The sequence below is a fragment of the Pongo pygmaeus genome, chromosome 6, assembly GCF_028885625.2.
Source record: "Pongo pygmaeus isolate AG05252 chromosome 6, NHGRI_mPonPyg2-v2.0_pri, whole genome shotgun sequence".
Classification (NCBI taxonomy): domain Eukaryota; kingdom Metazoa; phylum Chordata; class Mammalia; order Primates; family Hominidae; genus Pongo; species Pongo pygmaeus.
Window position 1 is genome coordinate 40,849,898 of NC_072379.2, and position 21,325 is coordinate 40,871,222.

General features: G+C 49.2%; 1 protein-coding gene across 1 annotated transcript in view; it reads right to left on the bottom strand.

The window, feature by feature from the left end:
* Positions 1 to 6,080: 6,080 nt before the first annotated feature.
* Positions 6,081 to 21,325, bottom strand: part of ADCY1 (adenylate cyclase 1) — a 147,450-nt gene continuing 132,205 nt past the window's right edge. The window contains exons 18-20 of the mRNA XM_054494800.2: positions 20,011 to 20,125; positions 17,822 to 17,946; positions 6,081 to 15,417 (exon numbers count right to left, since the gene is read on the bottom strand). Coding sequence (XP_054350775.1) covers positions 15,115 to 15,417; positions 17,822 to 17,946; positions 20,011 to 20,125 — 543 coding nt within the window. The 3' untranslated portion in view covers positions 6,081 to 15,114. The remainder of the gene's footprint in view (positions 15,418 to 17,821; positions 17,947 to 20,010; positions 20,126 to 21,325) is intronic.

The following is a 21,325-nucleotide window of genomic DNA, read 5'->3' on the forward strand; positions in this document are numbered from 1 at the left end:
TAGTCCTACACTGCCTCCCTTCAAGTGTGTGGACAGGTGGGCTGGCATCTAGAGTCAAAGTGAGAAGGGCAACCCCTAGATGAAATCTCAGACTGGCTTAAAACGTAGGCTCAGACTGGCTTAACAGATAGGACATAATAGATTCTAAGGGCATGTGAGGTCTAGGATGTTCAGTTTTAAGAGACAGATGAAAAGTTTAGATCTGCAGGGTGGTGGAAAATATTTCTGATCAATAATTGGGTTCTTCCTGGAAACACCCACATTTCTTTGGAGGTTTTCAACAGAGAGAATAAGATTCTTCACAGGAGGGATTAGATATAGCGGCTGCAATTAGACAGTAACTTCATATTTCATTGGATGTTTTATATGAGTGAAAAAAATTTATTTACTGTGTAGTGTGTTTAAACATTTCTAAGTTTTATGAACTAGTTCCTCCTGTATAAGCTATTTAAAAAGTTTACTTTTTTCTTTTTTAACTATTATAGATTATTGGGTTACAAAATTATCAGATTTAAAAAATGTTTATTTTACAAATAAAACAGTACAAAGAAGCAGGAAAAAAACTGCCTATAATTGCACACCACAGAGATAAATACATCAGAGTAATTCTTTCCAGTCTTTACTATTAAAAATAAACTGTTTTCATGAGAACTATTCCCGTGGTCTGTGTTTGATGCAAAGTGATTCAGGCATGTAGTCATGTGAATTCTATCTCGTTTTTCAAAGAATGAAATTCAAATTCAAAATGAGTCCCTGGAGGAAGAAAAATAATGTGAGTGACTCTGGGGAAGTGTGTCCTTGAAAGATTGGGAATTACCAGCACTCAGAAGAATGTTTTCATACATAAGACGATTTCCTAGATATTCATGTTGCATCTTCTACGTATTAGCAAAATGTACTTACTATGTTTTTACATATTTGGAGTATATGCAGTTATCCATAGGCACTCTAGTTAAAGTGTTCAAAATGCAATCTCTTGGATATTTCACAAATAAGATGGTGCACATCACATGTTCCATCCATGGGAAGATACCTCCAGGAAGCAGCTAAAGACAGAACAAGTCTTGCTGCCCCAGCGCCTAGACATGCCTATGGAACTGAGTCTCTGTTAGGCTGCTACAAAGCTTTCCAAATTCTTGGGGACAGGAGATGATGAGAAACTTGGAAAGGGAGACAGGGCATTCTCAGACTGAGGGACACGGAGAAATGAGTGCTGCCTGCTTATGGTAGACATAGGGCAAGATTTCTAAATGATCATCTTTGAGGAAAATAATAAACAGCTAAACAATAGCCCTGGCAATGACACCAACAATGCTCACTTAGAGGTAAGCATAATGTAACTTGCAGCAATTATTTGGGATAAAATAGATCTTAACTCTCACTGTGTATGCGAACCCATATATTTTGCAGAAAATGCAGTTTTGAAACCTGTCAGGCCTCTGAGCCCAAGCTAAGCCATCATATCCCCTGTGACATGCACATACACATCAGATGGCCTGAAGCAACTGAAGATCCACAAAAGAAGTGAAAATAGCCTTAACTGATGACATTCTACCATTGTGATTTGTTTCTGCCCCACCCTAACTGATCAATGTATTTTTAATCTCCTCTACCCTTAAGAAGGTTCTTTGTAATCTCCCCCACCCTTAAGAAGGTTCTTTGTAATCTCTCCCACCCTTAAGAAGGTTCTTTGTAATTCTCCCCACCCTTTAGAATGTACTTTGTGAGATCCACCCCCTGCCCGCAAAACATTGCTCCTAACTCCACCGCCTATCCCAAAACCTATAAGAACTAATGATAATCCCACTACCCTTTGTTGACTGTCTTTTCGAACTCAGCCCGCCTGCATCCAGGTGAAATAAACAGCCTTGTTGCTCACACAAAGCTTGTTCGGTGGACTCTTCACACGGACGCGCGTGACAAAACCTATGAGGAAAGGAAGTGCATTTTTGTACAGTTTCTATTCAATTTAAAATGCCCACAAACTCATCTTTATTGAAATCAAACCCTTTTTCCCTAAAATAAATATATTTACACACAATGCCTGAACCCTTCTGCCTCCTTGTAGCCAAGTGTGGTTCAAAGACCTGATTGATTTCTGGGCACTGCCAGCATTGCATTATATGACACACCTATGTTATGTGTTTAAATCATCTAACTTGTATATCAGTTTTCTATTGTGTACTACTTTCTATTAGTGTTTCTGTTGCATTTTAATTTTTTATGGCAACATAACAAATGACCACAAATAGCACTCACAATATCCATTCATTATCTCACAGTCCTGGTGGCTCAGCTGGGTCTCTGCCTGGGCTCTCTCCAGGTGAGAAGGCGGCTTCTTACCTGGAGAATCTGGGCAGGAATCCATCTCCAGCTTCCTTCAGGTTGGCAAGATCCAGTTGCTTGTGGTTGTAGGACTGAGGTCTGCTCCCTGTTCCCCTGCTGGCTGTCAGCTGGAGGCGGCTCTGCTCCCAGATCCTGAAGGCTGCTGCATTCCTCATCACCTGGCTGCCTCAATTTTCAAGTCACCAGGGTCTGAACAAAACCTCTTCAGGTTTGGAATCCCTCTGACTGGCTGCTCCTGCTGCCAGCAAAAGTTCTCTGTTTTAAGGGCTCATGAGAGGTCCGGCGTGCCAGATCACAGAGCCCATCGCACTGTTGGAAGTGGTAGTGTCTCATCCCACTCACAGCTTCTGGAGACTGGGGGCATGGAATATAGAGGAGTGTCTTTAAAATTCTATCCAGCACCGTTCCCAATTTTTCCTCATTATAAATACCAGTGATAACCTTTGCATAAAAAACCTTGTACTTGTGTCTACCAATTTTGTTAGATAGGATCCAGAAGTTGACTGTGTTAAAGGATGTGAATGCTTTATGGTCCCTGTTATGTTTCAATTAATGAAGTATGAACTCCCAGGAGCAGTGTCCAAGTGTGACCTCACTGTCATTTTGCCAGCATTATTGTCAGAGGCATTTAAACCAGAGCAACTCCATCTTAAATAGGAGCTGGGTAAAATGAGGCTGAGACCTACTGGGCTACACTCCCAGACAGTTAAGACATTCTAAGTCGCAGGATAAGATAGGAGGTCAACACAGAATACAGGTCATAAAGACCTTGCTTATAAAACAGTTTGCGTTAAAGAAGCCAGCCAAATCCCCCCAAAACCAAGATGGCCACCAGAGTGACCTCTGGTCGTCCTCACTGCTACCCTCCCACCAGCGCCATGACAGCTTACAAATGCCAGGGTAACGTCAGGAAGTTACCCTATTTGGTCTAGAAAGGAGAGGCATGAATAATTCACCCCTTGGTTAGCATATAATCAAGAAATAACCCTAAAACTTGGCAACCAGCAGCCCTCAAGGCTGCTCCATCTATGGAGTAGTCATTCTTTTATTCCTTTACTTTCCTAATACACTTGCTTTCACTTTACTATATGGACTTGCCCTGAATTCTTGCGCGAGATCTAAGAACCCGCTCTTGGGGTCTGGATTGGAACCCCTTTCCTCTAACATAATACACTTAAAAACATTTGGCACATTGAAAGATGACTGTGGTCTATCATTCTTTTCAGTTTGCATTTAACAGTTTCATTGAACATATATAGTTCGTATGTTTTTGCTTAGTTGTATTTCTCTGATAATTCTGAAACTGCTTCTGAAAATTCTATCAGTGAGAAAATTATGACAGTGAAAGACATGTGAGCTAACCCACACCCCATCTTGCCTTTCCCTTAATTATTCCTGGGCTATTGGGCCAAGCTAACTCTGAGAGACTTTTTTTGAGAAAGAGTCTTGCTCTGTCACCCAGACTAGAGTGCTGTGACGTGATTTTGGCTCACTGCAATCTCTCTCTCCTGGGTTCAAGTGATTCTCCTGCCTCAGCCTCTGAAGTACCTGAGATTACAGGCTTGCACCACCATGCCCGGCTAATTTTTTGTATTTTTAGTAGAGACAGTGTTTCACCATGTTGGTCAGGCTGGTCTCCATCACCTGATCTCAGGTGATCTACCCACCTCAGCCCTCAGCCTCCCAAAGTGCTGGGACTACAGGCATGAGCCACCACACCTGGCTGAGAGACAGTTAAGTTATACTTTAAATGATCATAGGCCTCCCCCAAAACTCAGCTGCTTTTGTAAAGCTAATGGGAGGCCATCAGGCTGGGGGCAAGGAGGAGAGCCCAGGTCCTGCTAAAGTGCAGACATAAATGAGTATCAGCCATTATTCTGGAGGTTATAAGATATGCACCTTCCCGAATTACCCCTGCAAATCACACCACTATTGTAGATTGGCCCTTAGAGTATCTTTTCAGGTTTTCTGCATGGCTGATACCCATGGCTCCACTTGGACCCACCAACCCTGCTCCTATGGCTCCACCCAGAAGCCATTCAGCCTAGAGGACAGCTCTGACCCCCTGATTTCATACAATCAGCAGCAAGTAACTGTTACCTCACCATCCCCACCCCTTTCCCCAGACTGCCTTTGAAAAACCTCTAACCTGTGAGCACGAGATGATTCCAGTACAAACTGTCTCCATGTGGCATGACCAGCCTTGGGTCTCTTAAACCCTTTCTGTACTATAATGCCATGGTCTTTAGGCAGCAGGCAGGAAGAACCCCTCAGGTGGTTACAATTCCATATGTGCTTTTTGAATATTTTTCTACTGGGCTATTGCTCTCTTCATAATGATTTTTTTAACTTCTGTCTATAAGGAATTTATTTCATTTGAAATTGAAGAGACAATCAGAGAAAAACTATAGACCACTCATGATGGTTAATGTTATATATGCTTGGCTGGGCCATAGGTCCCAGTGTTTGGCGAAACACAGCGGTAGATGTCCCTGTGAGTAGATGTTGCTTTGAAGGTATCTTTTAGATGCAATGAACATTTGTAATCAGTAGACTTTGAGTAAGGCAGATAGCCCGTCACAATGTGGATGGGCCTCATCCAATTAGTTGAAGGCCTTTGAAAAAAGACTGAGATCCCAAACGAAGAAGGAACTCTGCCTCCAGACAGCCTTCCAACTCAAGTGGCAACATTACCTCCTCCCTGCGGCTCTAGCCTGCTGGCCTTTCCTATAGACTTCAGACTTGCCAGCCCCACAATCGTGTAAGCCAATTCCTTAAAATAAATTCTCTGTCCTGTTTTTGCCCCCTCTCTCTTTCTGACAGCACACACATGCCCTCTTGGTTCTGTTTCTTTGAAGAAACCCAGGAAAACACACAAAGGAAAAACAACTCAATAGACAGAAGATTCTTCAATGACAACAACAATGGAAGCCATCTTCACCATTCAACTAAACTTGAATGGGATATTATCAAACTTAAAAAAAAATTATCAACTGATCGTGTAATCAGTTTTATCTTTTAAGACAGGAGATGAAATAAAGTATTTACAGATGAATGTAAAATGAACTTATCATTGCATCCTGAGCTACAGTAACTTCTGAGAGACCAAAGAAGCAATACTATCTCAGCAAGATATTCTAAGATACAAGAAAGGCTAGTAAAATGGAGAGTCTATATTACATTTTAAATATTATCTAAAATGTAATTGTGAGATTCAAAAAGGCACAAGACGAAAACACTGGATAGGAATAGCATGTAATGGGCTGGGCGCGGTGGCTCACACTTGTAATCCCAGCACTTTGGGAGGCTGAGGCGGGTGGATCACCTGAGCTCAGGAGTTCCAGACCAGCCTGGCCAACATGGTGAAACCCCGTATCTACTGAACATACAAAAATCAGCCTGGCGTGGTGGCGGGCGCCTGTAATCCCAGCTACTTGGGAGGCTGAGGCAGGAGAATGGCTTGAACCCAGGATGCAGAGGTTGTAGTGAGCTGAGATTGCGCTACTGCACTCCAGCCTGGGTAACAGAGCCAGACTGTGTCTAAAAAAAAAAAGAAGAAGAAGAATAGTATGTAATGGGGGGATAACAGTTCATGTGTGGTTTAGTTTAAGTGAGGTCACATAGTATTTAATACTTTGAATAATAAAACTTCCCCCAGAAGTATGTGAAACAGGCAGTAATGTCTTCAAAACATCCACATAACCATTTATTTTTCAACTGAAATGGCCACAGAGTTTAGTCAAGCAATTTTTTTCCTTTATTTTTGTTAAATAAGATTCCAGAAAGTATAGTGCAAACACTCAGTAGAAAAGTTGCAATTAAGAAATGTACATTCACATTTAACATTTCAGTCCATTCACTTTTTTTAAAATAAAAATAGGACAAATTATTCAATTACTTGTCTCAATTTAACAATCTTGAAAAAGACTGGAAGGTTTACTCTAGTGTTCAGTTGACATAAAAATAGACCCGTATTGATCATACAAATCTATCATGAGAAGTTACCCAGTGAGCGTGAGTTATTGTAATTCTGAATGTACTCATCGTGTTTCTCACTTCTACAGAAGCATCCTCATTGAGTTGTATTGTGCGAGAAAATGACACCCTTGCCCACATCACTCTCCATTCCATAGAGGGACACAACCCTATCTAGCCAAACCCAGAAGGACGCAGGCGCTTACACAACTTTTCTCAGACAGTCCAGAAAATCCAAAAGTGGGCTTTGGGCTTACCTTAAACAGGAATGGAATCTACCACTACGAGATGGTCATCATAATAAGGACATTGTTGTTTGAGCGGGGGGTGTGCAATCAGTATAAATGAGGATGGCGGAGGAAGAGGAGTGGTGACTGAAGGGAGGTGGTGCATAATAAGTGCACGAGCTACACAAAGCTCAGGCTCCACGGGCCTCGCCTTGGCTCCTAGGGATGCTCTGCAGCCAGCGGGCGGAGGACCTGAAGTCGGGCCTGGGCCTGTCCCTTTGTGCATGTGTCGTGATTTCAAATCCAAACTAAGTTCCACACCATTAGGAGTTTTCATGGCATGCAGTTCCAGAGTGCAAATGGCTTGCATAAGTGCAGTTTTTACAGGTGGAAGGCAAGACCATACATCTCTCCCACACTGGGTGTGCCTCCTAGTGGACAGTTGTATGCAAGAGGCGGTGATGGGCTCCCTCAGGATCCCCCAATGTGGGAATGGTCCCCTGAGACTTGTGCTTCATGTGCGTGGGGCCCAGAGTTGGGTGGGGGGTTGCTGGTGGGAGGTGGATGCCCACAGGCAGGATGCTCTGGGCTACTGTTGCACAGTCCTGCACGAGATATTTATTCAGCCCACAAGATTTGATAGATCTCTTGGGAGTTCGTCTAGGCTATTATCTCTGTTTAAACATTAATTCTCAATAAGTGCCTGAAAGCTCTTTTGAAAGCAACCTATCTGAAGGTCTGAACCGCCCGGTACCAGCAGGAACCAATGCCCAGGAGAGGGTCAGAGCACATGTGCTTTGGTGGTTGTCAAATCTCTCACCATCCATCATAAGCCCTCTGAACACTCCTGCTGAAATCAGCCCTTCGAACATCCTCTAACCCCTGGGAAGGCACCCAGACCCACCTTTACCTCACCAGTAGCATATGACAATAACATTAAATGGCTCTACAGTAGAGGAAGACGAAAGTAAAAGTAGCAAATCCAACCAATGGCCTTCCTTCCCATAGCTCACAGAACTCCTGAGCAGAAGCTGAGCAGGGAAGAAATGGTGTGCAGTTTCAGGGTGTCTGGAGGTGCCACCATTTCTCCCCATTTGATGTCAGAGAGGCCTTACAGAAAAATAAGGCAACAGCTCTTCTTAAGGAGATTCTGTATATTTGAAATTAGACACAATGACAGGTTTCACTCAAATATAGTTTTAGAATATAGTCTGATATGACAGTGGGGATTTTTTAAAGCCTAACATTTTATTTCCTTGCTGGGGATCAGTTGTTAAAGAAGGGGGAATTCCTCTTACCCAAGAGGAATTGCATTGCTTTAATCTAGCAATGTGAGGTAAGGCCTGCCAGTGCCAGGGAGGACTTAGGCACCTGCTCTGAGGGCGGGCAGTTGGAGCGAGTCTCACCCATTGCGGGGACAGCCTTGGCTGCATTCAGAACCCACCTGCTGAGGTGGCCCCTCCACCACTTGGGCACTAGCATGTGGATGCGCTAGAGTTCTCCATCAAAACCAACACAAATCTTGCAGATGTTGCTGTTAGCAAAGAGGCACTAAACGTAATGGAAAACACAAGGGCTTGGAACTGGATAGAGCAGGAATGGAACCCTGGTCCTGCCTCTCAGGGCTGTGTGACTTTACTCAAGTCCCCAATCTCTCTGGGCCTCAGATTCTTCACTGTCAACATAAGGAGTATAATAATACCTCCCTCCATGGGCTGTTTGAAGTAGAGAGTGAGGTGAAGCACACAGAAGGTGCATAGTTACTGTAAAGCTCGACTTAGATACTAGTGATGAGTGTTTCCTTTACTTGTGGTCACAGCAAAAGGCCCATGGAGACTGTAGTAACCAGGTGAGAGAGCGACCAGTGCCCTTCCCCTGTAGTTATCGGTGTATTAATAGAACATATTGAATCTGGTGACGGGTAGAAGGAAACTCACTAATTTCACAAAGAACGAAGCAGTTGTGCTTAAAATGAGTGACCCGTCAGGTACAAAAACGCAGCATTAGGCCAGGTGGCTGCCACTGTGGTCGATTTTCTGATTTCTTTTTTTTTTTTTTTTTTTGAGACAGAGTCTTGCTCTGTCGCCCAGGCTGGAGTGCAATGGTGCAATCTCGGCTCACTGCAACCTCCGCCTCCCGAGTTCAAGCGATTCTCCCACCTTAGCCTCCCGTGTAGCTGGGACTACAGGCTCCCGCCAACACGCCCAGCTAATTTTTTTTTGTATTTTTAGTAGAGACGGGGTTTCACCATGTTGACCAGGCTAGTCTTGAACTCCTGACCTCAATGGATCCACCCGCCTCGGCCTCCCACAGTGCTGGGATTACAGGCATGAGCCACTGCGCCCGGCCTGATTTTCTGATTTCAAAGATGTTTTTCCCAGTCCATTGTGAAGCACAACCCAAGAAGGTCACCTGTCTATTGTTGCTCTTCCACTACACAGCTGAGAGAGAACGAAGCTGACAGACACTCAGCTGGGAAGGCCTGGCCTCCAAATTGGCTCCTAGTAACTGGAGGGGAGCTGGAGGGCCGAATTCCTGCAGCTGTCACAGCCCTGAGGCTCTCTCTACAGCCTCTGCACACTGAGAACCCAAAAGGAAAAAATAACTAACCAAAGAAAATGGAACCTAGTTAGTGCCTCAACGCCCCTGGACTTCAGTGCTGATGTAGTAGATGATAAAGTTGACTTGATGTCTGAGATGCTGCTGCCCCTGCCCAGACCTTCTCCTCTAATAACAAGGATTTTCTGAGGGAAATCACATCAGGGCATTCGGGGATGGTTCCCCAAATGCCCTGCGTGGCAGTTATCTGACTGTATTCAAATTTAATTTTGTTCCTCATATGAATCCCATGAACAAATGATTAATTTTCATTTGGCTTACGCTATGCAACACACAGATGTGCATGACACACACGACAGAAACGTGTTCACACATGTAATGCAGGCACACACATGGATTTGAATTAAGCACAGCCTCTAGTGGAGTATCTATTTTTTAAGGTAGTGAACAGACTTCATATGGAACAGAATAGATTAAATTTTCAGGGAAATTTAAAAATACAAATATATGCATCATTTCACAATGGCATGTTGTTTAGGGAAGTCTAGCCCCAAAATGTGTGGCACCTGAAATGGAATCTGGTGTTCACGGAATGGACCACGGAGGTGACAGATATCCTCACATCCTAGTACAGGATCTGCTTTCACTAAGTGTATGAACAAACAGAAGGATAAGGCAGGAAGCCCCTAGAATACTTTCCAGTGTGTGCCCCAGGGCTCCTCTAGGTGAGCGGAGGGCTCCAAGCTCCCCACCGTGTCTGTCTGGGGATGTGCTCATGGGCACTTGGCCCTGTGCAGGAGGAATGTCTATGTACAGGAAGCAGCCGCCCTGGCTGGGGCTCTGCCCCCTGCTGCTGGCCCCCAGCCCGCCCTGTCTGCCTCCAGAGACCCCTCTGCCTTCACAGCCCTGGGAGCCCTGCATCCAGCAGCCCATGCCCATACTCTCTCCCAAGGGCGGGGCCTGCCCTTCAGCTCCTTGCTGTCAGTTCACACGGAATCAGACACTGCAGCTTACAGACAAACCCCCTGTGTGGCATTCATTCCCCAACGGCAGGGCCTGACCACACTCAGATCACCCAAATCTATCTGTGGAAAACCACAACTATGAGAAGAGCCTTCCTTCTGCTGAGCCCACTGAGCCTTCCTCAAAGTCTACCCTGGGCTCCATCCGGGCCTGCCCTCCATGCAGGGGGAGCAGTCCTCAGGCCCTGCTCCTGCTCCTGATGCCCCACCCAGGGGGGCTCCTTGGCTCCAGCCCCTCCCCCCAGGCTCAGTCCAGCTGGGATGCTGGTCTCAGCCCACCCAGCTCTGCTTGACTTGGTGGGTGCAGTGAGGGCTGGGACTGAGAAAGGTTGAAGCAACTCCATTTCCCCTACTGCCCATTTTTGCCAACTATGGACACCTGCCTGCAGCATCTCCTGCCTGGTGCCAAAGAGCATGGAATGACTTGTGCACTGATGGTTATTTGGGGTATGTGAGTTCCTCGAATAAGACCCCTCTCTTGGACACCCCCAAGCTCAATTTGAAGGCCTGAGCCACCCAGTTCGACCTCTCGCACCCAGGCAAGCCTAGCATGGGGCCCCCAGGCCTGAACAGGTGTCCTGTTCAGAGGGCTCTTCTACCAGGATGGTACCAGCATTGTGGAAGGTGAATGGGGACAGCCTTCAGAGTGCCACCATTTCCTTAAAATGGCCTATCACAGGTAAGCCTTGATAAGTTATCCTTTAGACTCTGCACCAAACCAACAAACTGCAGCATACCACTGTTGGCCAGTGTGAGGCCAGTACTGAGGCTCATCAATTAGAACAGATCTTGGATGGAGTGGGTGCCTTTGCCTCCTTCCTTCCTCATCCAAGCAAGGGTGTGGTGACAATGACCTGACCGGGGTTTAATGCCGGCTCTGTCTGCTCACCAGACCTGGGGTGCTGAGCTCTGACCAGCCTGGGTGGTCCAACCCACAGGAATTGCGGTTTCAGAGCTGGGTCTTCAGGAAGGGGTGGGGCTTTGGGAGTGGCAGCTCCCCGCCTCCCACCACCCCAAGCCGGAGAATGGGGCAAACTTGTATGCATGGCTTATCTCTAAATTACCAATCTGATTCGGACCAGACTCATCTCTACAGTAGAGAGTTAAGAGTTATTGCTTCTATGACAGGTGTTCCAGAAGCCCTGGTGGCTTTAAAGTCTGAGAAACACGGGCTGGCAACTTGGGTTGCTGGGTCTGTGGGGGCGTCCTCCTGCAGGATACAGACACCCCGCAGGCATGGACCACCCGGGCCGGCATGGTCCCTGCAAGCAACTGGAAGCATTCCGGGGCTGTGTTCTACTCTACGGCATCAGGCATGAAAAGCATGCAAGGGTCGAGAGGGGAGCACACAGGGTCATTTCCAAAGGGCCATAGCGTGGCAAGCAGGGGCTGAGGTGGGTGTGGGGCTTGTCTTCATTTTTGGTACGAGTAAACAGGCAGCACCTGTAACTGGTGCACTATTTACAAAGCCTCTTCAATAAATAATTTAGAGAGAATCCTACCCGAATGGCTCTAACATTTGTACATGAATATTGTACATGATTAAAAATAAATAAGGCAATATAATACAGTTTTCCCACAAACAAAAAGGAAGTTGTTTTTCACCAAACCCCAAGGAACATTATGGCTAAACACAGTTCCTGAACTCCCAGGAAGTGGCTGGGGTTTGGAGTTGCTGATGATGGAGATGTTTGCCCCTGAAGTGGAGACCTTGCCAAGTCTGCCATGGGGTCCTTTCCAGAACAGTCGTGAGCCCAGAGAAGGCAGCATGGTCCCCGCGATGGCTTCCTCTTGCTGCCCTACAAGTGGCCACACCTTGGGCAGCTTCCAGGACGTACATGTGTGACCTCCCGGCTCTGTGGACCCCAGGCACGGCACGGCGTGGCTGGCTCTCTTCTCAGTCTCACAGGCCAAACCAAGGTGTCGCTGGACTCGGCTCCACTCACGCCTGGAGGCTCTGAGGCGAATCTGCTTCAGGCTCACTTGGGTTGTTGCCAAACTCAGCTCCTTCTGGTTGTGTGAGCGACACCCGGCTTCCTTGCTGACTGGGGCTGGGGTTGTCAAGTGGCCTCTGGTGTTGGCTCCTGGCCCCTTGTCTTTAAGCCAGCAATGACGGCACCATCTCTGTGACACTTCAAATCTTCCCAGGCTCTCCTGCCTCCCTCAGCCATTCCAAGGGGTCACTGAGCCCACCCAGATAATCCAAGTTCCCCTCCCATCCTTAGATCCCTAACCATAATTCCACCTGCAAAGTTCCCTTTGCTGTGTGACAGCACCTGGCCACAGGGCTTAGAACTGGGGCATGGACACCTTTGGGGTTCACTCCTCTGTCTACCCACCACCTGGATGGCCAACGGTGGGCAGCGGCACTGGGGGCAACAGGGTTGGCTGTGCCAGGGGCTCTGCACCTTCTCAACAGCTCGTGGGTCAAGGACAGCACCACGATGAGCTGGGAGAGCCAGGGCAGCCACACTCACCACCACCGCACTACACCCTCACAGGCTCCCTATGGCTCCTGTCTGAACTGACTGCTTCAAATCTGGCTGGGATAGACAGATGAGGATGAGAAAATCCTAGTGGAAAGGGGACCATAAGCAGAAACCATTTGTCCTGAAGAGAGGAAAGCACAGGAGCAGGGACAAGGCAGGGCCTGGAGGAGAGGTTGACAGCAGGGCCCCAGCCAGGATCTCAGCCCACAGCTGGCTCAGATGGACCCTGGGTCCTCAGGATGAGTTCAGGAGCCCTCAATGGCAGCCTGGAGATTCCACATAAACATAAGGTCCTGTGGATGCCCCAATAGCAGCGAGAGGCCCTGCAAGCACCTCCTCCTGCCCTAGGACCTCACAGGAGCCCAGCCCCCACCGGCACAAGGTGATGCCAGACCACCAGGAACATGAGCGGACAACGACATGAGGACCACCCAAGGAAGATGAAAGGTGCCTGAGCTCTGCCCTCAACGTCTCCAGTGGGTCCACGGGGTCAGCCTACCTGTGGGATCATGTGGCCTGGCCTAGGAGCTCCCTGTCATAGCCAGGGGAAGGTGCTGGAAAGGCATTGGTCAAAATCACTCTGCAAGAAGGTGTCTGGAGACCATCCTGCCTCTTGCACCATCACAGAGGCCACAGCCTAATCCACACCCTAAGGACAGGCAGACGGGGGCCCCTACATGCAGCCTCTACCCGCCTCCCCTGCCCAAAGCCATCCACCCTGCCCACCTCTGTCCGGATTCCTGTCTCAGCTGGAAGCGCCAGGCATCACTGCACTGGCCACCCTGCAAAGCCCTCAGGGTCTGGCCTCCCCCAGCTATGGCCCAGGCCCCTGCTGCCCCCACACGGCCACATAGCTGAGGCAGGGTCAGCCCCTCCCTGTGCAGGGGGCTGCTTCTGATGGCAGCAGCCAAGGACATCACCCACCCGTGCGGACAGGGATCAGCCTGGAGCAGGTCCCACACACAGGTCTACACTCCAGGGAAGGAAGTCTGGGCTTCTCTCTGCTCCTATTCTGAAAAGTCGGGGCCCTCAGGAAAGGGTTACAGCTGTTGAGGAGCAGTGAGGAGGTGGACCCCCAACCCTGCTGGCTTTGAGCAGAGGCAGGGCTCAGGCCTCATCTGCAGTCCATAGAAACCTCTCTGACCACATCTCAGAGCAGTGGGTCCTTAGACATTCCCCTACTATGGTGCCTACCCAGAAGCTTCCCTCCCATTTCTAGCTGCCTTCCTCCCTGTGACCGAGATCCAAGGTTTCCACATGCCAGATCTCTGTCCACTATTTCTGGATAGTGCCTTCTCACTGGTCCTCCTGGACCCCGTCCCCCTCATCCTTATTTTCATCTTCATTGTGACTATTTAGACATGCACATAGGAGGTTGTCAGACGTCAACACTATCACCTGCAGTCAATTTCCCTGCAAATTACAACAGGGACACCTGCACTCATGACCATCAGCCAATTCTGAAACTTCGTCCTGGAGGGTTGGTTCTGCCGGAGAAACAGCATCTTCCATCAAGGAAACTTGTTCATGGGTGTGACAGCCGCTCATATGCAACAGAAGTGGAGCCTCACACTGTTGCTGCTAAATGTAAAGGATCCAAGATGCCACAGGGAAAAGAAGAAATGACACCCTTCGTCTTCTCTGAACAAACACAGTGCCGGTGCAGGATGGGGAATGTCCAGGTGTTTTAGGAGCTGGAAGCCATTGGCGGAGGGGTGGAGAATGCACAGGTGCAGCAAGAAGCCGATGCTGGCCATGGTTGTGGAGAGGGGGTCACAGGGCCCCCTGAGAACTCCAGAAGACCTGCCTCTGGCTCTTAGCAAAAAACCACGCTTGAAAGCCAGCAGCCACCACTATCCATGCAGTGAGAGGCAGCTTCTCAATTCTCCCCAAACCGTCCAGTTCAAGAGTGGACAGCTCTGTATTGTGCCTGTGGTGTGAACAACCCCAGGCCTTGTGACCTTCCCAGAGAGGCCTGACTTCCCACTCTGGCTCTTGAAGCCGCTGCCCAGGGCTGGAGCCGCCTGTATGTCAGGCCCACCTGGGCGGGGTGGACAGGGCTGTCTCAGAGGGCACATTCTCGCAGAGCTCCTCAGTTGCTCTGCCAACCACACCTCAGCGGCTCTTCCTGTAACCACGGTGGATGCTCTGAAGGTTCTTACATTGATGCCGACCTGGCCAAACCTGAACAGGCCTGCTGGAAAGAAACAGTGCTCCCTACGCCATGGAGGGAAGGATGGAGTGGACACGTCTCCAGGGAGGCCTGGAAGTGTGCACAGTCGGGTGTCCTCCCCTCACCGAGTCACTGCTGTGCTGTGTCTGCTCAGTGGTTGGCCCTCAGGCCACAGGCCACGCCTGGACAATGCTCCTCCTCCACCCTGGCCAGTGGCTCCCTGCTCTGCTGGTCTGGCTGGTCCTGGCTGGAGCCACCATGGCCTGTGTCACCCCTGGAGCATTCCCACCCCGTGTGCACCCCAGAGGCCCATGTGGGCTCCACTAAGCCTCCTTCCCAGCTGCTGCAGAGGGCAGGTACTGGCCTGGGGAGTGTGGAGGGAGCCCAGCCCTGACTGAGACGCCAGGCATAGGGCACACCGGGGGACGTCTGCCCTGAAGGCCAGCTCTCCCATATGGACACATTTTCCGATCCAAGCCCAGGGACCTGATTTGGGAGCCGTTTCCATCAGTCCTGCCTTCTAGAAAATATGTCAACATCTCGCCTTTGCCCTTGACACTGACTTTGCCTCGGCACACAAAGTGGTAGGGGCACCTTCTCAGCAGACGGTGGACTTCCTCAGTCACCTGTTGATGGAGAGAAGTGAGTGTTACTCCAGGGCAATGAGGGGGACTCCTCTGCGAAGAGACCAAAACATTCCATCCTGCATCTGTTGCTGTCCACCCTGACTGCCCAACCCTGGCACTGGGATGTGGCTTTCCCAGCTCAGCCTGGCAGCCAGGGCCCCTACTCTTGCTGAAGTCACTTGTGTCACTATGTAAAAAAGACACAGCCCTGCAAAGACAACCCAGCAGACTAGGAGGAGTCTAAGGGGCCAGCCCCAGGGGAGTCTCACTGCCCATTCCCTGGACAACAGGAGGAGGCAATGTTCACTGGGCCAGAAAGGGTGGCCCAGGGAGCACCCAGACAGGCAGGCAGTGGGGCAGGGCTTGTAGGGACCTAGCACCAGGGTCTGGATGTGAGCTTCTATGGTGGCTCTATGCACTCCATGCCAGAGGCTGCATGGGACCCAGCTCCAGATGCTAGAACAGAGAAGAGCAGGGTTGACTCTCTGGGTTCAGGACTCTTGGCACCTCAGCAGCCAGGGACATTTACAAGTAGGGCATACAGAATGTAGGGGGCAGAAGGTACTCCCCTCAGCTGGAAGGGGCAGCAAAGAGTAGAGTCTAGGGCAAAGCCTGACTTCCAACTCACTGCTGTGGGCAGCAGCGTGGTGTCCGGGTGGGGGTGCAAACCAGCCAGTTCACAGGACCCCGGCGCAGCTGCCTCTGCAACCCTGAGTCAGGGGAGGGAGGGACCAGCTTAGGGAGGGCAGCGGGCAAACTGTCCAGAGAAAACAGAGACATTTCTTAACAGGTTCGCAACCAGTATTTTAGCTCAAAGAATTTCTGCTTCACAAAGTTAGGAAAAAGATAAAGGATGAGAAAATAGTTTCTACTAAATGCAATGAGTCCTGTGAACAGAGGACACGATTGGTATCTCTGCATTATGTTGGAGGTGTGATCCTGGAACTTCCTCTCTTCCTCCCTGGCTGCTCCTCACTCTCTCACACACAGTCCATTCAAACCCTGGCATCTTTCGTTAAAAGAACTAAATCCATGCCAAGCCCACCTTCTAATGCCCACAGCTGGGGAGGGTGGCCGCCGTCAGTGTGGCAGGGGTGCTAGGAAGCCCAAGCAGGGGAGGGAGGACAGAGGCCCTGTGAGTGCAAGGGTGACATCCTGGGCAGCCAGGAGACACCTGGCGGGGGATTGGACAGAGGCCATGAGTGAACAGTCTGTGCATGAGGCAGGGGCAAGATAGGACAGTGGCAGGCCAAGATCTGATTTTAGAAACTTAAAAATGCAATGTTGGTTCGGGGCAGGAGCCAGGCTGGGGTGGGCAGGATGGGGCTCCCATGAAGTTCTCCCCTGGCAAGTCCGGTTTTGGGGGAATCCTGCAGAAGGGTGCAGGATACAGTCATCGTAAAAAAAAAAGTGTATACATATATATATATACGTATATATATATATACATAGCACGAAGTTCTGGAGGTGGACGGTGGTGATGGCTGCACAACCATGTAAATATACTTAATGCCACTCAATCGTATACCTAGAAAAAAGATGACAAATTCTACGTATACCTTATTGTGATAAAAGAAATTTTAAAAAAGAGAATGCAGAAGTGCAGCGCTGCTCCAATGGAAGCCCCGTCTATGTTCTAAGCAGGAGAGGAGAGCTTCAAGAATATTTTGGCCTACCTGTCCCTTAAACTGCCCCCATGAATAGCTGCTGTCACGTGCCTGGGGACCAAGCCTTCCCTCCATGGCTTCTGGAGGCCTGCAGTTCCCAGGGAGGGTGGCTGCAGGGCTGTGTGGCCCCTCACAGGCTCCATCTTACTTGTAAGGGCTTCATCCTGGTGGTCATCAAGACCAAGTCAAGTTTCAAATTTGTTCTAAGGGAAATCCCAGAAGCCGAACCACACTCCTCCACACTGAGGAAAAGCAGAGGCTGCTGCCTTCTAAACCTTTCCATGGCTTTCAGAGGGTGTTAGCCACCACGGGTCAGGCCACCTGAGCTGCCCACAAGTTCCTCAGATGAGGTGGACACGCATAGCACCCTCCCTTCAAACACACAAGAAATCCCTTCCTTCCTATGGCAGCTGGTGGAGGCCGGAGTCCTGGGATGTGCAGAGTGAATGAGAGCGCCAGGCTGCTGGAACCAGCAGCAAGACCCAGTGACTCAGTGCTCCCACCGCTGCACCTGGTCACTCAGGAGCCAGCCCCCAAGCCTAAATGACAAACCAAACAGCAAAATCAAGATGCCCGGGCCAGGATGCCCTCCAGAGCAGACAGACCGAAATATGCAGCTCTTTCTGCCCTGCCACTTAGTGGCTGCAGACTGGGGATCCAATTCTGGCCCCCTGTGCCTCAGTTTCCTCACCTGAAGAATGGGCACCCATGCCTTGGGGGTTTCTTGGTGAACTGACCTGGATTCTGCCCTGGACCCCTGTGCTGTCCATCCGACTGGCCACGTTGACTGTGTTTCCCCAGATGTCGTACTGGGGCCTGCGAGCGCCAATCACTCCAGCCACCACGGGGCCAACATTGATGCCTAGAAAACAGCCAGTGCATGACCTGTCATCAGCGGGAAAAGTGTAACTCACCCCACCAGGGCCACCAAATGCACCTGATGCTGCTCCTGGTGGAGAAAAGACTGCTCCTTTCAGGGCTTTGTTTCCTGGGGTCACCTAGCACCAGGCTCCTTCCTGAAGCATCACACACAGCACCACAGAGTGGCAGTTGCCCTGCTGCACAGGCTTCCCTGGGCAGGGTCCCCTCACGACACTGTCCACTGCACTGGGGAACAGCACTGGCTGTTCAAAACGAGTCCTGATCCTAAAGAAAAGTCCCCTTTCCTGGAATAGCAGCCTCTGTGCTGAGCCCTACCAGGGAAGCCACTCAGAAGTGTGGCCTTTCAGTATCTGTGATTACAGGGTGTGTCTCCAAGTGCATCCTCTCTTCCAGAAAAATAGCAGCTCCGGACCTTTTCTCGGAATGTGACCTTATGGCTATTTTAGAGTATGGGCCCCAGAACTAAGCAAGATGGTGCAGAATGCTCTGAAGGGAAGAGAGGGAGTACCTTCTCTTTTTGTAGCTCAGTGTCCAACTGGCCTCTGGACAGCTGCAGACCAGCTGGACAGCATCGCAACAACCCAGGCACACCCGAACTTGAGTCACCCCTTGTGCAACTTTCTGCAAAGCACTCACCCTCTCTGAGCCTGGTCTTCCTTCCCTGTAAGTAGGGCACATACCAGGCTGTGACGCCCGGCCCATCCTCGGCAGGACAGAGGGGGACCGAGCATGCTGTCAGCTCTCCTGTTACAGCCTGCTGGCAGCCACCTCCTGCAACTGGGGCTTTCTGGCCTCAACCGAAGCCACTTCCTATCTTCGCCTTCCATATTTGTGGACTAATTTTTCTGAGCTTGTCCTAGAAAATTCCTCTGACGTCCTGGGCAGTGGGGAGCTGGCATGGCACGGGAGGAGCCTGAGAGCAGGCGGCACAGTGGTGTGAGGCGGGGAAGGTCGGCATGGTAAACTCAGAGAAGAACCCCAAAGGACCACTTCCCAGATGGCTGGAGCTGGTGGGAGTTAGGGAGCACCCTCTGCTAACCCCAGACACCCCACCCACATAAAGAACACTAGGCTAGCACCAGCCTGATGGACAAAAGGGCCCCGAGAGATCCTTGTCCAGCCCCACTGCATGACCAGACACTGAGACACAGGATCGGGCTTGCCAGCTGGTCTTGTCATTGGAAAGTGAGGAGCAGAATTTCCCCGACCCACCATCAGATTGATTTCCAGGCACATCAGTAGCTCTGCTGACCACAGCCCAGGGCCCAGCTGGCTCACTCTGCCCCTGCTCTCTGGCCAGACACCATGCCTAAAGCCGAGCTTGCTTTTCAGGACATCAGAACTCCACATGCTCTAAATGGATCACCTACCACCCTTCACACTCACACGTAGCTCCAAGGTTTGTTTTTAAGGCTACTGGATGTTTGAATTCGAAAACAACATGAACCTCTAGTTTAACTGTATCCTGGACTAGTAGAATTTATTTCTGGTAAACTGTCTACATCTCAAGAAAAAGTGAATTTATGATTTAAAAAAAACAACAACAAATCATAGTTTTATAAAAGCTAGAAAGGAACTGGGGCATCCAGTGGTTTTCCCTCCTCACGACACAGGTGAGGGAAGGAGCCTGGAGAAGACACAGGGCGGCCAGAGTTCGCACAGTGGGGCTCCCGTCAAGGCCTCTTTCTGGACAGCCCATGTGGCCTCAACTATGTAGCCGTGGCCGGCGAACAGGGAAAAGGGCATTTTACTTCAGCTAAGTGTGGACTTGGAGGAGCATCTGAACGTCTCCAGGACAATCAAGATTTCTAATGTGTTTCCTGAGCTAGCCAATGAATCTTCAAAGTCTAAGTCACTTTCTGAAGCATCTTCACTTCCACCAGCAGCTTCCAGGGGCAACTCGGTACACAGGTCCCCATGCCCTCCTGGGTGGCACCACCCTCCTTCCTGTAAGACCAGGGCACCTCATCAGCTGATCCCACCCCTAGGTGGGTGTAGGAAGGTGTTCCACATGGATGGACAGGATAGGTTTAGAGCCACGTACCAACTCGGAGGACGAAGTCGTTGTAAGACTGGTAGTTGATTTCATCTAGAACGTCAAACATCTCAATGGCAAAGTCCGCCAGTGTGCTCAGGTGGGAGGAGATGGACTTCTTAGCCTAGGTGTAAACAGACGGGGTCATTACATCTGGGGAGTGCTAGGCAAGAGGGGGCCAGGGACCAACCTGCAGTGGCCAACAGCCTGCACTTTCAGAGGCAGGCACTCTGGGTGCCTGGCTATAGGCACATTTATCATTCCATTCTACAGGTAGGAGACTAAGAGAGAGGCAAGGTATTGGCCAAGCCCTAGCTCCTGAGGGGCAGAGACAGGGCCCACCCAAGGCTGCCTGCAGGAATAGGGTAGGGCAGCCGTTTTGAGTGGGAGACCAGGTGCTCAAACTCCTGCTTGGACAGCGTTACTAATGGCCATTGCAAATGAGCAAAACAAGGACAGAGATGCATGCCAGGGAGTAGGCAATTTCCCTCCTTGAGATTGAGGCTACATCGTCATGTATGTGTGTGACAAGGTCCTTTCTCTTGTGAAACAGTAACAGTTGTAAGGTCTCTAATTTTTATTTTTAAAGGAAATTTTATTAGTCCTCACAATCAGGAAACTAATGCTTTTTAAAAATTAACAGACTTTATTTTTAGGGCAATTTTAGGTTTATAGGTAAGTTGAGCAGATTATACAGAATTGTCATACATCCCTTCTCCCCACAGTTTCTCCTATTGTTAACATCTTACCTAAGTGTGACACATTTGTTACAACTGATAAACCAATATTGATATTATTAACCAAAGTACATAATTAGGGTTCACTCTTGGTATTGTCCACTCTACGCATTCTAAATGCATGACATATACCCACTATGACAGTATTATACTCAACAGTTTCACTGCCCTGAAAATCCCCCCTGCTGTCTGTTCATCCCACCTCTCCCCCAACCCCCAGCAACCACTAATCCTTTTACAGTCTCTACCGTTCTGCCTTTTCCAGAATTTCATATAGCTGGAATCATACAGTATGTAACCTTTTCAGACTGGTTTATGTAGCCAATTGTATTTAAGGCTTCTCCATGTCTTTTCATAACTTGATAGCTCATTTCTTCTCACTTAATAATATTCTACCTTATGGATATACCAGAATTTCTTTATCCATTCACCTACTGAAGGATACCTAGTTTGCTTCCAGTTTTTATTATGAATAAAGCTGCTATGAATACTCATGGACATAAGTTCTCATTTCATTTGGATATATACCAAAAGTGCAATTGCTGGATCATATGGTAACATTATGTCTAACTTTGTGAGAAACCACC